Source organism: Diadema antillarum, unplaced genomic scaffold (genome assembly GCF_040938485.1).
Source record: "Diadema antillarum isolate AM-2024a unplaced genomic scaffold, OU_Dant_1.0 seq00000484_RagTag, whole genome shotgun sequence".
In the NCBI taxonomy this organism is placed as follows: domain Eukaryota; kingdom Metazoa; phylum Echinodermata; class Echinoidea; order Diadematoida; family Diadematidae; genus Diadema; species Diadema antillarum.
In genome coordinates, this window is record NW_027271447.1 from 227,208 (window position 1) to 241,868 (window position 14,661).

Consider the following 14,661-nt stretch of genomic DNA (forward strand, 5'->3'; position numbering starts at 1 on the left):
GTGGAGTGTCTGCCTTGCAATCAGGTTGTTTGTATGTTTGAGTCTCAATGACTCTATCTGAGCAATGCTACTATATGTATGTAATTATACCGTCCTGATCACTACTAAAAAGCAAAACGCTCTGCCCCTCGTGTAGGACATGAATCAGAGGTCCTATATTTGTGAGGATTTCGAACTCATGTTTGTAAAAGCTCCCGCTTTACAAAGAAAAAGATGAAAACCCAGGGAAGTAGCCCACCCCTCACATGACCCACACCAGAAAATGAGGGTATAATGTGCACCCTTTTGGTTTGCCCCACATAAAAAGTGATTGTCGGTAAACAGTATCAACCTAGTACATTGTACCATTGGAGAAGGAAGGACTATTTGTCATCATTTGTTTGTTTGTTTGTTTGTTTTTTGTTACTATTCACACCATCTGATTGACAGGTCTATGACATAATAAATCCACAAGTCTTTTGTGAAGGTTGGGTGTTTTTTTTTCAAATGGTTGTATCTAGTGATTGCATAAGCACCACTTATTAAAATATCACCCTGAAAAAAAAAAAAAAAATGAATGAATGAAGTGGTAATGTATTTTGCATTCTGTTTGTTGGTTTTGGGGTGTTTTGTTTTGTGGAATGATGTGAAAAGCATTAAATTGTAATTTTTCTTCAGATATATCATTACATCAATTTGAAATTATCGTTTTCCTCGAGCTCAAGTTCTCAAATGCCCAAATGTTCAAGTGCTCAAATGTACTGAGCTCTGCTTTTATAAGAGTAGCCAGTAGCCAGAACAGTAGCCAGACAAAGAGTCAAATGCAGTGCTGAATACAGCAGCATTAAGGGAGATGTAACAAGCAATACTTGTTAGCTAGCTCTGGTCACTACCTAATTTTGATCAGTGGAAAATTTAGCACAAGTTATTTTTTTTTTCACTCCGCAGTGTAAGATGAATTTTGTGTGTTTTCAATTTACTGGCAGAATCAAAATATGAAATAACATAACATGTAACAAGCAAGAAATTTCCATGCCTTTATTTTCCTGCTTTTCTGTGTTGTGTGAAATGTGCAAAAATTGACACATGAGGAAAAATTCTGCTTTAAAAGTAATACATCCCCTTTTAAATAAGTAACTTCAAAGAGGAGTATCCAGAATGGGATGTTAAAAAGCTTTGCTTTTTTTCCAGACCTGTTTTTAGAATGTTTGTTTTCTGCTGTTGAGCATGGTGTCTTTGCTGTTATCTTATTTTTTAATATTTTTTGATAACCTTAATATTTGTATTGTATTTTTTTTTTTGGTGGTAATTCAAATAAGTGTTTATGACATAATGAATAGTAAAACTGTACAGAATGTTTATTAAAAAAAAAATGAAGAAAGCTCATACCTCAAAGTAGATACCTCTTTGAAAAAGGCTTCTTTTATGTTTTTGTCTCTTTCACTGAATTGAAAACAAGGAAAATGTAATGTACCACACATGTAATTATTTGATACCGTTACAAATTGAGCATACATTGACAGTTGTACACATTGTTTTGATTTTTTTCATGGTGATATGATCAGAAACCTGAAAGCACAGGATGGTATCTTTCTTAAATCATTTGAAAGATAAAGAATGGACTCAAAACTGACTTTATCTACCAGCTACACTGAAACTTTCTCTACGTATATGATTGGAAAGTATTCTTTATTGCACTGTCATGACTTCCATCTCAATCTTTATTTTTCAGTAGAGTAGTGTATAATCACTGCCATAGAAATGTAGAGTATGTTTAACCCTTTGTGTATCGCTTTTATTTCCTGCCCATTCGTACATGTGTGGAATTTGTGTACATTTATCCTCATTGGCTCAGAAAGGGTTAATCAAATGAACAGAGCACATAATTACGCATCTGCCAGCAATTAACATAGGCACTGATTGCAGGAAAGAAATAGAGAAAAGAAGAAATCAATAATTGATGAAATGTCAGCCACTGATGATGACGTATAAGCACACTCATGAAAAGATTGTAACTGTGATTTGTAAATCAGTGCAAAGGCCAGGATGTGAGGGTATGGAAATCAATACAACGGTCTTTGCCTATTCACAGAAAGCACCTGCTCCCAGATTGACGAAGATCGGGAGCTTTCATTTACTAGTAGGGGTGGCTATGTTCATCCGTTGATAACTTTTCTCCAGCCTTAGCAATCAATCAAAAAGCTTGGCTTCTAGCTCATCATTCTTTTACTGTAACAAGCAGCTTTTTGTAATTAAAAAAAAAAAAATTGGAATACTATTTTACTGATTTACAAGATAGGTGGTAACTTATTCACTATACATGGCACTCATGGTAGATTTGTTCCTTGGTACAATGTGAGACCACACCCCTGTAAGAATAATGGAGTAGTCCTGCTTGCTTGGTTGCCTGGGTAGTGTGTAAACAGCAGGGAGTTTATTGCTTCTGTGGTGTATCCACTGAGAGGGCAAAAGGGGCACTGATCCTTGCTCTTTCTTTCTCTCTCTCCCTCCCTGTCCCTCTCTTTCTTCCCTACTCTTTCTTTGAACCAAAGATTATCACCACGCTGAAAACACTGTATATGGGCCAAGGGTGTTTGTCGAGTGTGTACTGAAGCTGCGCTAGATTTGTTCATGATGTTGTAGCATGGGACTATGGAAAACCATACTCTTGTACTCAACTTAATACTCACTGTCAAGCTTTAAGCTGAGAATTTGTCGGAAGCTGCTATGCTGCTATTGACAAGCTTTAGATAGCATGTTTTAAACTGGCTCTGCATTTGTTTTGAGAGTATGAGCGGAGGGGCATATTACAGACCATTTACAGCAGATTTGGAAGTGAGTACTATGTGCAATTTAATATAGTAGTAATGGGAACGTATACTGTGTAGATGCCACGCTTATCTCATGCAGGCGAGCTAGTGTCTGAGCATTATTTAGTCCATGCATGTTTTGGTGTTTTCTGTGAGTAGTTTAATGGGAGTTGTTAATTTTTATTCTGAAGATGGACTCTGCCAATTGATTGTGTGTCTAATGGTAATGGTACACATGTATAGAACATGTAGTATATCACATGTCATAAACTACATTTTCTGTGTTTATTATTTTCCTTTAGTCATAACAGTCTTTGTCATGTCTTTGAAGAGCCAATTAATACATTGTTATCATTTTATCAAACTAAAACTTAATTGTATGGCTAGGGTTATGTTATCAATAATCTATATCAATATGTATCCCTTCTAATACATTGTATTTCTGACAGATGTCTTCAAGCTGTTTCTTATATTTTCATGTAATAGAAACAAAAACTTCTGTTCAAGCTTTTTGTATTGTTGATCCAAGCCAAATGTGTAATTTACAGTGATGGATATATTGCACAAGATGTGTTGCATCTCTGGAAGATACTGAGTAACTGATTCCTAATTGGTATCATATGGTTGAAATTGTTTGAGGATTCATTTGGAAACTCGTCCAGACCATAAATCATAGTACATAGTATCCTGAAATGCACATTGTACAAGCAATGCTGCATATACATGTACACTGTACGTAGCAATGGCTTGATTTATGGATTTTGACATTTAGAAAGACATTTTCTTTTTGACAATACAATTTACTATGGATTTGGCACATGCAAAAATATATTTTTAAATGGGTTATGAAGCAGACAAGCTCAAATATAACTGTGATGTGGTCTCACCATTATTGCTCTTGTTTCATGTATATTCTATATAATGCAATATATTGTAAAGACTATAGAGAGAGTAGCATTACTGGTGGTGCAACTGTGATTGACAGTACACCCATATTTAAGCTATAGGGTAGCAGATAAATGAGATAATGATAACATTTAAAAAATGAAGCATTTTTTTTTTGAAATTTTTTAAATATATGCTATAAAGTAACATTTTCTGGCAGTATGTTGATAACTGCTGAGCAGTAATCATGTGAAAGTTTCTCTGAATTTTAAGACATTATGAAAAGTAAGATGGTATCTAGCTTTTTTGTACCTGCAGTGTATGAGCATTTTATGGTTTGACAGTAATGTAGTAGAAGTGCTCACATGTTGCAAAGTTCTGCTTCATTCAGAGGATTGTAAAAGTTTGGGCCCATTTCATAAAGTGCTTTGCAACAATTGTAAAATACAAATTGCAGCTAAAAGTTTGTTAGCAACCAATTACTGTATTGTAAAATTGGAAATTCTTAAGTGTATTTCACACAAGAAACTAGCACTAAAGTAAAAGCATGCTACCCCCCTTTCTTCTTTTTTTTTTTTGCTTGTAATATAACCTCTGGGAATCTATATGCACCCTACAAGCAATGCCTTTGTGTAGATTCCTCATATTTCACACGTTGTCTTAAGTGCTGTATTTGACAAGTCACCCATGCAAAAAATCTGTTTTATGTTTTTATTCTGTGTAATTCATATTTATAAAGTTCCTCTTACCTAATGGAGCACAAAAATTACTCACATGAGTATTTTGCTTTTGCAGTACCTGAGAGTTGAGTTATTACATGGGCAAGGGCAGTCAATGTAACTTAAACTTTCAATGATTGCAAACCTCTTTGCAAAAGAGCCCCTGATGCAGTCTTCTTATCCATCAAATGCATGCTGCTTTGCTGCAAACTTTTTAGAAATAGACCACGCCTTACAAACAGCCGCTAGGAAAAAAAAAAAAGAGCCGAGCATTCCTGCCCAAGTCAACGACAACCAAACTTGATGCCAATTAATAGAATCTGGACGTTGTCACCACTTACGGCAACTTCATGTATGGACATACAAATGAATAGTAAATATGTATTAGGATTTTGTGTATGTATGTACAAATGTACGTATGTATCTGTTGTTGTTTTTTGAATGATTTTCTTTATTTGTCTGTTTGTTGTGCATGGTTTCCACCCAGCCTCTAGATGATGGCGGCCTGCCTCCCAGGGATGCCATCCAGAACTTACTGGAGTCTGACCCACGGGACAGGCTGGTGCAGCCGTCGGACAGGAGCGCCCCCTCCACCAAGGGACTGATACCGACCCGGATGCCACCTCCACCGCCTGCTGCAGCTACGCCCCCGTAAGTTGCAAATTGAACCACCCACAAAACAGACAAACAAATAAACAAACAAACAAACAAACAGATAAGCAAACAACAGACAATAATAATAATTACCCAAAAATCAAACAACCATGAAAGATGAACAAACAAAACAATGCATAGCTTTGTGTTCATGAATAATGCAGCATAGTTGATGGAGTTCTCATCTCATCATCTCTCCTAATGTTTCATTGACTGGTGCTCTATGACTCATCTTGAGTACCTTCATGAATGAAATTAAAGTAGATGATGATATTTTTTTTTAGTGTGTCAAAAGCTAGCCGTAGCAAAATGACATGTACACTGTGTATGTAACTTGAATAAGTGCCTGAACTTTCATCATAGTTTTCTTTTAGTTTTCAGGGATGGCCACCGAATACTGGATTTGTTCCATACAAGACCAAGTTTGAATAAGTTGTCAGTGAAATGTAAATTGATGTAAATCACATAATTTGAACTTAAGTCCAAGTTATCTAACCCAAACTAACCCCAGCCCTTTGGTCTTACAGTTAATTGTCATTTTTCCCCATTTTTCCTTCAAATAGTTAGTATATGAAGAGTTTGTTCGCAAAAACCGATAAGTCCATTTTTGCCAAAATGGCCAAATGGAGATATTTGCGATTAAAGGTCAAGAAGAATAAAGAGAATAATAAGAAAATTTTTGCTTCTTTTGACCATAACTTCAAAATTGTACCTTTATACGTAGTGACCAATATATCATTTTAAAGGTATTATTTTGTACTATATGACAGAGACCGTACTTCAAAATCTTCAAAAATGGACTTATTGGTTTTTGCGAACAAACTCTTCATATTTACCTCACAGTTCTTATGCTTATCTGTGCATTTTCCTTCTGGAACAACTCTTAGGAGGTGATTCGCTTTAATATCACAAGTAAAAATCTTACCAGCTCTGAATCCCTTGACCCAATCCAGAGCCAAGCCGCCGTCGAGCAGTGCCCCCCACAACGACCAGACACTGATGAACCTCATAGACTCGCAGCAGCGGGAGATCGACAGCTACCGCCAGGCCATGAAGCGCATGGGGGAGGAGGTGGTGCAGCTGCAGGATGCCCTCGCTAGGCTCGAGGCGGACAACTCTCTGCTGCGCCAGCAGGCCAACATGTACGAGGACACGACGCGTGCCATGGTGACGGATGCCAAGCTGGAAGGCATGAGCAAGGCGGAGATGCTGGAGAAATATGGTATGGGGGTGGGGGCCTTGGGGTCCTCCATTGACATATTCACATGCACAAACATACTGAATTAAAGGACATGCTCACCCAAATATATGTGTGGATTTAGTGAATGCGGCAATATAAGTAGAACACATCAGTGAAAGTTTGAAGAAAATCAGAGAGTCTGTTCAAAAGTTGTGAAGTTTTAAAGCTTCACTGCTGCCAGCACAGGATGAGAAGACTGCGACAGTTTTTGTTGTCACATATGTAGAACAATATAAAGAAAATATAAAGAGAATTCCCACAAGATTTCATTTCTTATGAAAAGTACACATTCCCTTGACTTGTTATTGACATATGTACAAGGTAACATTATTTTCCCTGCCTTCTGAAAGAGCAAGTCAAGTGTTCTTTTATTATGCTAGAAAAGTTAAAATATGTTGAATTTTCTTTATATCGTCCGTTGTAAAACACAAAGACCTCGTATCTACAAAATGTCAAATGTTCAGGAGAGCAAAGAAACAAAATACATGGCAGCCAAAGCACTTTATCAAATGGGAGAGCCTTTCCTTTGACATGCCATGGTGGCTGCATTTTTTGGAGTAAGACAGCTAGGATTTGGACACGACATCACTTAACTGATTATCCAACCATTAATCCAAAAAAGTCATTTTCACCAAAATTTCAGATACGAGGTCTTGTCGCCCGAGCGACGATACATTTGGTAGAACTTGTCCTTTAGACATTGTCAAAGCAGTTTTCGTAGTGCGAATGAGTTAAAGTGACATATCATGTTGCAAAAAACAAAAACAAAAACAAAAACTTATTAGGTGCCTAATAGAATGGTGATATTTGACATAAATTATCTATTTTGCTGCAAGCACATTTTCTTTTACTCTCTCTGTCAATCATCTTTCAACACCTTGTATGTGGGATAACGCAAGAGCAGCAACTTTGGTCACAGACATAAGAATCTAAACCTCAAGTTATCAATGATTTTAGGAATGTACATCTTCTTCTGCACCCAGCTCTGGAAAGCTGGAAATTAACTGTACTTAAATATTTGATGTACACTATGACTGGACACACTGTAAGGAAGATGTGTGGACAGCTATCAATTGCTTGACTTCACCGATGTCTGTCATTATACAACTGTGTATGTTTTTTGGTGTTTATTCTTTTCTGTTTCTTGCTTTGCAGTGACCTTGAAAAGAGCTTTGTCAAAGCAGGTGTCAGAATCTGCAAACTACCGGGAAAAACTTCTCCATGCACAGAATGAACTCATAAAGGTAACTTGAATTTTACCATTATGCCTTGATGTAGATTCTATTGGAGTTCATGTTCCAAATGATGGTGCATATTAGTGTTAAGAAGAGTTTTCTGGTTGTATTTTCTTGATATGTTGTATGCACTTGATGAGAGGACACCATTGAATATTGTTGATATTTATTTTGTATGTAGCAGATACTTTTGTACATGTTTTTTATATAGATATTGTGTTTTGTGTTAGAGAAGGAATGTTCACATTTCAATTGTGAATACAGTTGAACCTCTCTTATCCGGTCTCCCTTTATCCGGATCTCTCTGTTATACGGACACAATCTCGCCGTGATTTTTTGTAAAAATAATTACGGGAGGGAAGGGGGATTCCCAACTCCTTGAGAACTCCTACACAAACACACATGAATTACATATTACTTCCAACATGATTAACATACATTACATCAAATATCCTTCCAAATTGCTTACCTTCAGACATTTTAACATCCCAAAACATCCCCAAATCATCGCAAGAACATGGACAGATTATGCGCTCGAGTCCTCTCATATCGCATTGCCACATATAGGTCCATACACAGCCGTCGATATGACTAGATAGACATGCATTGTTTCGAGTCATTGGCTGAGCAACGGATGATATTGAACACTCAAAAATTGTTCACACACAGTACACACACAAAGAGAGAGAGGGAGACCATCTAACAATGGCGACCTACAGTCGACTTTGCCGAGTCGTGATGATCAAATTTTGAAGCGTAGTTTCGTCGACTCGTACTGTTTATTTTCAAGATCTACTTGATACATTTCTTAATAATTATTTAGGTAAATCATCCCAAGAATTTATAAAAGAAAATGATTTCATTCTTGCAAACATGAACCTCTATTTTGGGGTCTGTTACCGAGTGTAAGAATGAAAAGGTTGCAGTATACACATTACTACATGTGGTACTACAATGGGCTACATCAGTACATGTGTATGTACATGTACATGTATAAAGCATTAAGTCTCCCGTATCCGGCCAAATCCCTTATCCGGATGAGCCCCGGTCCCGACTTGTCCGGATACGAGAGGTTCAACTGTATATAAGATCCATGTCTGTGATAAAACAAGGGAAATTAATGAGTATCTTTTTGTTTATTGTGACAAGTATTCAAATAGAAAAATGCATGTTGACAGACAAAGAACAATAGAGCTAAACCTAGCAAAGCAGATCAAAACTGTTACCTTGGTTGTGTAAAGGGTAAGTACGTGATGAATTCATGTCTGTTGCCATGGTAGCATAACGATCGGGAGAAGCAGTACCTGGAGCAGCAGGAGGCGGCCGCCTCGCAGTCTCGGCTTCTGCAGGAGCGGCAGGACAAGGTGAAGAAACTGGAGAGGACGTGTCGGGAGCAGGAGAAGGCGCTGGAGAAGATGGAGAGAGCCCTCAAGAGCAGGCAGACCAAACAATCTGTCTCCTTCAAAGAAGGTCAGAATCTAACACAGGGAGATGCAGGAGATCTAATATTATTCTCTTTTTGTAGAGTGAGGCTGGCATTAAAGCCCAAGTAACGTAAGGTTTCATGGGTGGCCCAATTCATTTGCTGACAACCGGGTTAGTTATGTTCGAAAATCATGAATACCACCAGTCCGTGAATATTGTTTGTTTGTTTTCCATCTGAAAAAATAGCTGAATAGCCCATATTCAGCTACACTACGCTGGTCTTCCATGGGGTCCAGTTGGATGTGAGGTGGGACCACTTCACTGGGTTGAACGCCCTGCTCTTTGCGATCAATGAATGAAGCGGGATCTTTTACGTGCATGAGTTGTGACTCTCTCACTCACGGGACCTCCATTTTATGTCCTATCTGAGGGACAGAGTGTTTTGCCTCTTGCTAAAGGGGATGGTATGATTACACACAGCATTGCTCAGTCCAGACTCGGGTATAGACCCCGGGTTGCTTGGGTTGGAGGCAGATGCGCTACCGACTGAGCCAACTCACCGCCCATGTGCGTTGAAGTGTGCAGTCATATTGTAATGGTCAATTCCAGTCAAGATTCTTTGCTTATGTGTGTAGGTACGCAGAGATCAGATATAAAACTGTACATGATTCGTTACTGGGATTCTCGAATATATCTTTGCCAAGCCAGCCTTTGCACTTCTTTGTATCCCCACTCTAGTGGATCTTTAAAGGGGAAAATTACCTCAAATTTATTTGTAGATTCAGTGAATGCAGAAATATTAGTAGAACACATCAATGAAGTTTGAGGGAATTAGACCATCTGTTCAAAAGTTGTATTTATGTACAAATTTTTAGTAAAGTCCATGCGCTATCACTGCAGGACAAGAAGACTTCATCACGATAAAGGAAAACATAATCAAGCAATTTGACCGGATACAACAAGGTTCCATTTCTTTTACTGCCGCTTGCTCATTTTCAAACAGGCGGCAAATGAAACATTGAAAACCGAATTCACGCTATCCTTGTGTGTGTACATCTTTCCTGCTCTGCAGAGTCTGTGTTCAACGCATACTGTAAAACATGATATATTCGTGGCATGACATTTTCGCGAATTGGAGCTTACAGCCTTTTTCGAGGCATAAAATTTTCGCGAATTGCCACTGGCATTCAGTGCATATAGTGTAGACAAGAACTTCCGCGTGCATTTGAATTTCGCGAATCTTGGCGCTCGCGAAATTCGCGAAATTAAAGTGTACGCGAACATTCCTCGTTTTACAGGTGCGCGTTACTGTATGTACATAAACACATAATATGTGCATTGTAGCGTTCCCCATACTGTCTCTGTACATGAACTACTGTATATCTGAAGCGGGAAGAGGAAGCAAACATGCTAGGCTTAGTCGTCCCGCCGTTATCCATCTTTATCCTCCATCATCAGTGACATATAACGGAGTATCGTTCTTTCCATGTTTTCTTATACACCATACGATAAGACACGCAAAAATCGTCCAATGTTCTTCAGTCTTTAAACATAAGTAATCATTTGATTTGTTTTGATTTTTTTTTGCGAGATACACATACTTGATATTAGCTTAAACCAATCGTAACATGGAAAAAAAATACTCATTCAAAAAAATTTTCATCCAATAAATCATATTAGTGACAGAAGTTGGAAGAATATTTTTTTAGTGTGCATGTGTGGCTCATCATATCCTTTCCATTTTAATTCCGGCTTCCAGTTGTTTTGCTGGTTAGAAAACATTGGCGTGTAGACCTACATGCACTGCTTAAAAGATTACAGCAGAAATAATTCATGAAATCATCGCAATCCCACTAGGCGCCAACAGCATAAAATGAGTTGAATAATGCATGGTACTCTACTTGTGCCGATGTTCAGAAAAAGTAATGAACACAAGAGTTTGATACAATCTTATTTTGTTCATTATCATTTTACACTGTAGTTTACAAATTAATATTTTAATTTCTTCAGAATGGTCCAATACTATGAGGAAGAGATACATGTAGGTGCAAAAAAGGATCAGGAATTCAACCCTGTCATGTACCTTTCAAGAATGCATGTACAAAATGCAAAGAGATTTTCTGGAGAAGATAAAGAACGTATTTTCAACCTCTCAGTGCAAACATGATGAGAGTTTACGGCCAAAATAATTCATGAAATCATCGCAATCCCGCTGGGTACCAACAGCGTAAAATACCCGTAAAATAGTAAAAGATTACAGCTGACATAATTCATGAAATCATCACGATCCCGCTGAGTGCCAAAAGCATAAAATAAGTTGAATAATGCATGTTGATATACTTGCCTCTCCTGGTGCAAATATGAGAGTTTACAGTCGAAATAATTCATGAAATCATCACAATCCCGCTGGGTGGCAAAAGCATAAAATAAGTTGAATAATGCATATTGATATACTTGCACCCATGTTCAGAAAAAAAGAAACATGTAATACAATCTGATTTTGTTCATTGACATTTTATATTAAATTTCACAAATGGAAATGTTCATTCTTTCAGAATGGTTCAATACATGAGGAAGAGATATAGGTGTAGAGAGGATCACAAATTTGACCCTGCTGTGCACTTTTCAAGATTGCATCATATCATACCAATTTCATATCAAGATTATGTTTTGGCATCAGAAGAGCATGCATCAATTACAGCATCAGTTCAAAATGGAATGTCTTTGGTAGTGACCTGTGTCTGTGGAAGTGTTCTTTGAAGTTGTTTTATGTTCATTTTCTTTGATGGCTCAAGTATCTTTCAGTCAACTTTATATATCTAAAATCCACCTTCATTGATCCAGTGTGTGTTGCATCACCACCAGCTTTTGAGCGGTTGTCTTTATTTTCATTATCCCAGATTCCAGGGATGCTGAGTTGCTGGGTGTTGAAAATGCCAAATTGAAAGCAGAGATTGAACATCTCAGGGCAACCTCAGCCCAGAAGGTGGGTCAAAATTTGTGAATTTGTTGTCCTTTTCCACTTCATTGTCTTTTCTAAACATGTCTGTCCATACTTTCTTTAAAGAGATAGCATAGTATGAGTTGACTCTTTGAGGTGGGGATTCAGCTTTGAACTTTTTGCAACCCACTTCATGAAGTTTTAAAAAGCATACATTCCAAGAGGAATTCAAAGTTTATTTGACGAGAATCGGTTTTGAAATGGCTGAGATATCCAAAAACAAAGTAAAAGAAAGCAATCCTCATAAAAGGTGGATCCCACCTTCTTATTAAGATCACTTTGTTTTGGATATCTCAGCCATTTCAAATCCAAGTTTCATCAAATAAACTGTGAATTCCTCTTAGAATTATATGCTCTGTCACATTTTATAGGCATTTTCTAATTATCTAAAAAAAAAAAAAAAAAAAAAAAAATCATCATTGAAAGACATTGGAAACTTACAACCCCATCTTAATTGAAATTATACCATCCCTTTAATCTCCATTTTCATGTGATTTTCTATCTGCCCTTGCTGAATAGAATTCATCTTATGCCAAATGTTGTCCTGTTCTCCCTTTGTATGAGTGAAGAAGTCACATAGCAATTTTAATTTTTGCCAAATTTATTCAATTTCAAATAATATTTACCAGTCAAGCAAAGACATTTATTAGTGTAAAACTTTTGTGGGTCAGCTTAGGAGCCACTATATGTGTGTATATGAAAAAGACAGAAATATGTGGTATTCGTTTTGGGTTTTTTTATATCTCGTGTTCAGAGTGATTCAGCTAATGAAGCTGAAAAGATCCGGATGCAGTTCATGTTGGAGAAAGCAGAGGGGAGAGTGTCGTCCTTGGAACAAGAGGTAAAATATGAAAGTATATGGCTAAACTAAATTTCCCAAATCTATTCATTGGTGCCTTTGACACCATCAACTTTGACACTTGTTCTATTCGTCAGTTGATAATAACACATTTTTTTCTTTTATCCAAAAAAGAATATGTTTTCAGAATTGACTCTCCTAATCAAAAAAATATTCTGAAATTTGAATAGATACAGTTTGCACATACACTGTATATCCATACCTACTGTACCTCTAACAATCAGATACACGATAAACTAGACGTCCCATTGGAATAATGCCTGAAGTACTTGTAAATTTTGTGTTGGGTTATATTTCACAAATTTTGTGAGTCAACAAATATCAAAATTATCAGCACACCAAAGTATTGCCTACCCTTAACATCGGGGCACTGTGCATCATTTTCAAGGTGGGAAATTGCTAACTTGCCTCTTGACAAAAGATTGTATTTCTTCCACAGCTGTGGATCCCGATCAGAAACTCAACTGCTTGTGGATCGTGTTACAAATCTCCAATTGCGAAACACATGGCGTATCACATAATGAATTGTAAATCCCCGAGATACTCACCTTTAAACCATCAGTATCGCCATAACCGTAAACCACATTTTCCATGGGATTATATTTTGTGAGACAGAAAGAGGGTTGCTTTTTATCCATCCCCTTCCCCTTGTTTTGTTTTATGTAGTTACTTGAGAAAGCCAAGGAATGGGGGAAAGAGAAGGCAAACATCTCACTACGGACAAACGATCACCAGAAGCAACATTCATTACCGCCACTGCCTTACTACGACAGGGGAAAACCGATACAGGTAGGTTCATTTTTCATGAATGCCTTTTCATTTTTTTCCACATCAAGTGAGCTCTGTAACTTAAGATTAAGAAGCAGTTGCATCTGTTAAAAGAGAAGCATATAGATATGGCTACCAGTGTGTAAAATCAAAATCTGTGATGTTTAAATAGGAGTAGAGTAAAAATCTGACAGAGAACTCATTTTCTGTAATGATATAAACCCTAAAAGAGTCAGTTGCTTTGATGCTGAATCAAAGCTCAAGTCAGTCCTAGTGGAATGAGGTGATGTCAGTTTTCATCAATATGAATGCAGTAGAATACAGTTATTATGAATGGGAGTTAGAGTAAGCCCTCAGACTATTGATTGGATATAGTTGAAGTGTATTTACTGAATGTAAGTAAATTTGAAATCCTCACGATTAATGCAAGGTTACCAGTAGTCATCTTTGCCAAGATGTTGACTTCAGACCAGCAAAGTGCAATGTCATGAGGCCACACATGCTATACTGTAAATAAATTCCTATAACAAAATTTGAATATGATGTATCATAGTGGTTGACCTCCGCTTTGACCCTTTTCACCTCCCAGGATTTTGATGATCGCTATGGCAACAGGTCCTATGGAAGCAGAAGACCCAGACTTGGGTACAGCACACCCACCAGGCTGAGTCCGCTCTACTGATGGCAGTTAACAGCACCAAATTCCTAAAGCTCCAGTCTTTCCTCTAGAAATTATAGACTTTTGGGGGAGTGGTCATTATTCACTAGCTGTGAAGTCTCACACTGATTTGAATGAGGCTGACAGAACCTGTGTGTGTCAAAACTTTTTTGAGTCTCCCTTATGCTGCAGGGGGCTCCCTAAAAGCACGTAATAAATATTCGTTTCCCAATAAGGGATATAGGTGCGGTCAAAGTGGCAAAAGATCGAGAAGTTTAAGATCGCAAGGTCTTCGCGATCTTTTGTAGTCCGGTCATACTGTCAGCCAAACTTCTCGATCTTTGGATCCGAGAAATTTGGGTCATTAGTGCACGTGCATGCATAAGGAAGAAGAAAGAGTGCGCCGTCTGAAGGCTAGTGATTGTTAG

At 37.6% G+C, this 14,661-nt stretch overlaps 1 protein-coding gene across 1 annotated transcript in view; it reads left to right on the top strand.

Moving 5' to 3' along the window:
- LOC139733599 (coiled-coil domain-containing protein 33-like) overlaps window positions 1-14,257 on the top strand; it is a 29,241-nt gene extending 14,984 nt beyond the window's left edge. The window contains exons 13-20 of the mRNA XM_071644411.1: window positions 4,881-5,044; window positions 6,022-6,269; window positions 7,443-7,531; window positions 8,803-8,992; window positions 11,848-11,933; window positions 12,703-12,789; window positions 13,474-13,596; window positions 14,165-14,257. Of these exons, the coding sequence (XP_071500512.1) occupies window positions 4,881-5,044; window positions 6,022-6,269; window positions 7,443-7,531; window positions 8,803-8,992; window positions 11,848-11,933; window positions 12,703-12,789; window positions 13,474-13,596; window positions 14,165-14,257 (1,080 nt within the window). The remainder of the gene's footprint in view (window positions 1-4,880; window positions 5,045-6,021; window positions 6,270-7,442; window positions 7,532-8,802; window positions 8,993-11,847; window positions 11,934-12,702; window positions 12,790-13,473; window positions 13,597-14,164) is intronic.
- Window positions 14,258-14,661: the final 404 nt, after the last annotated feature.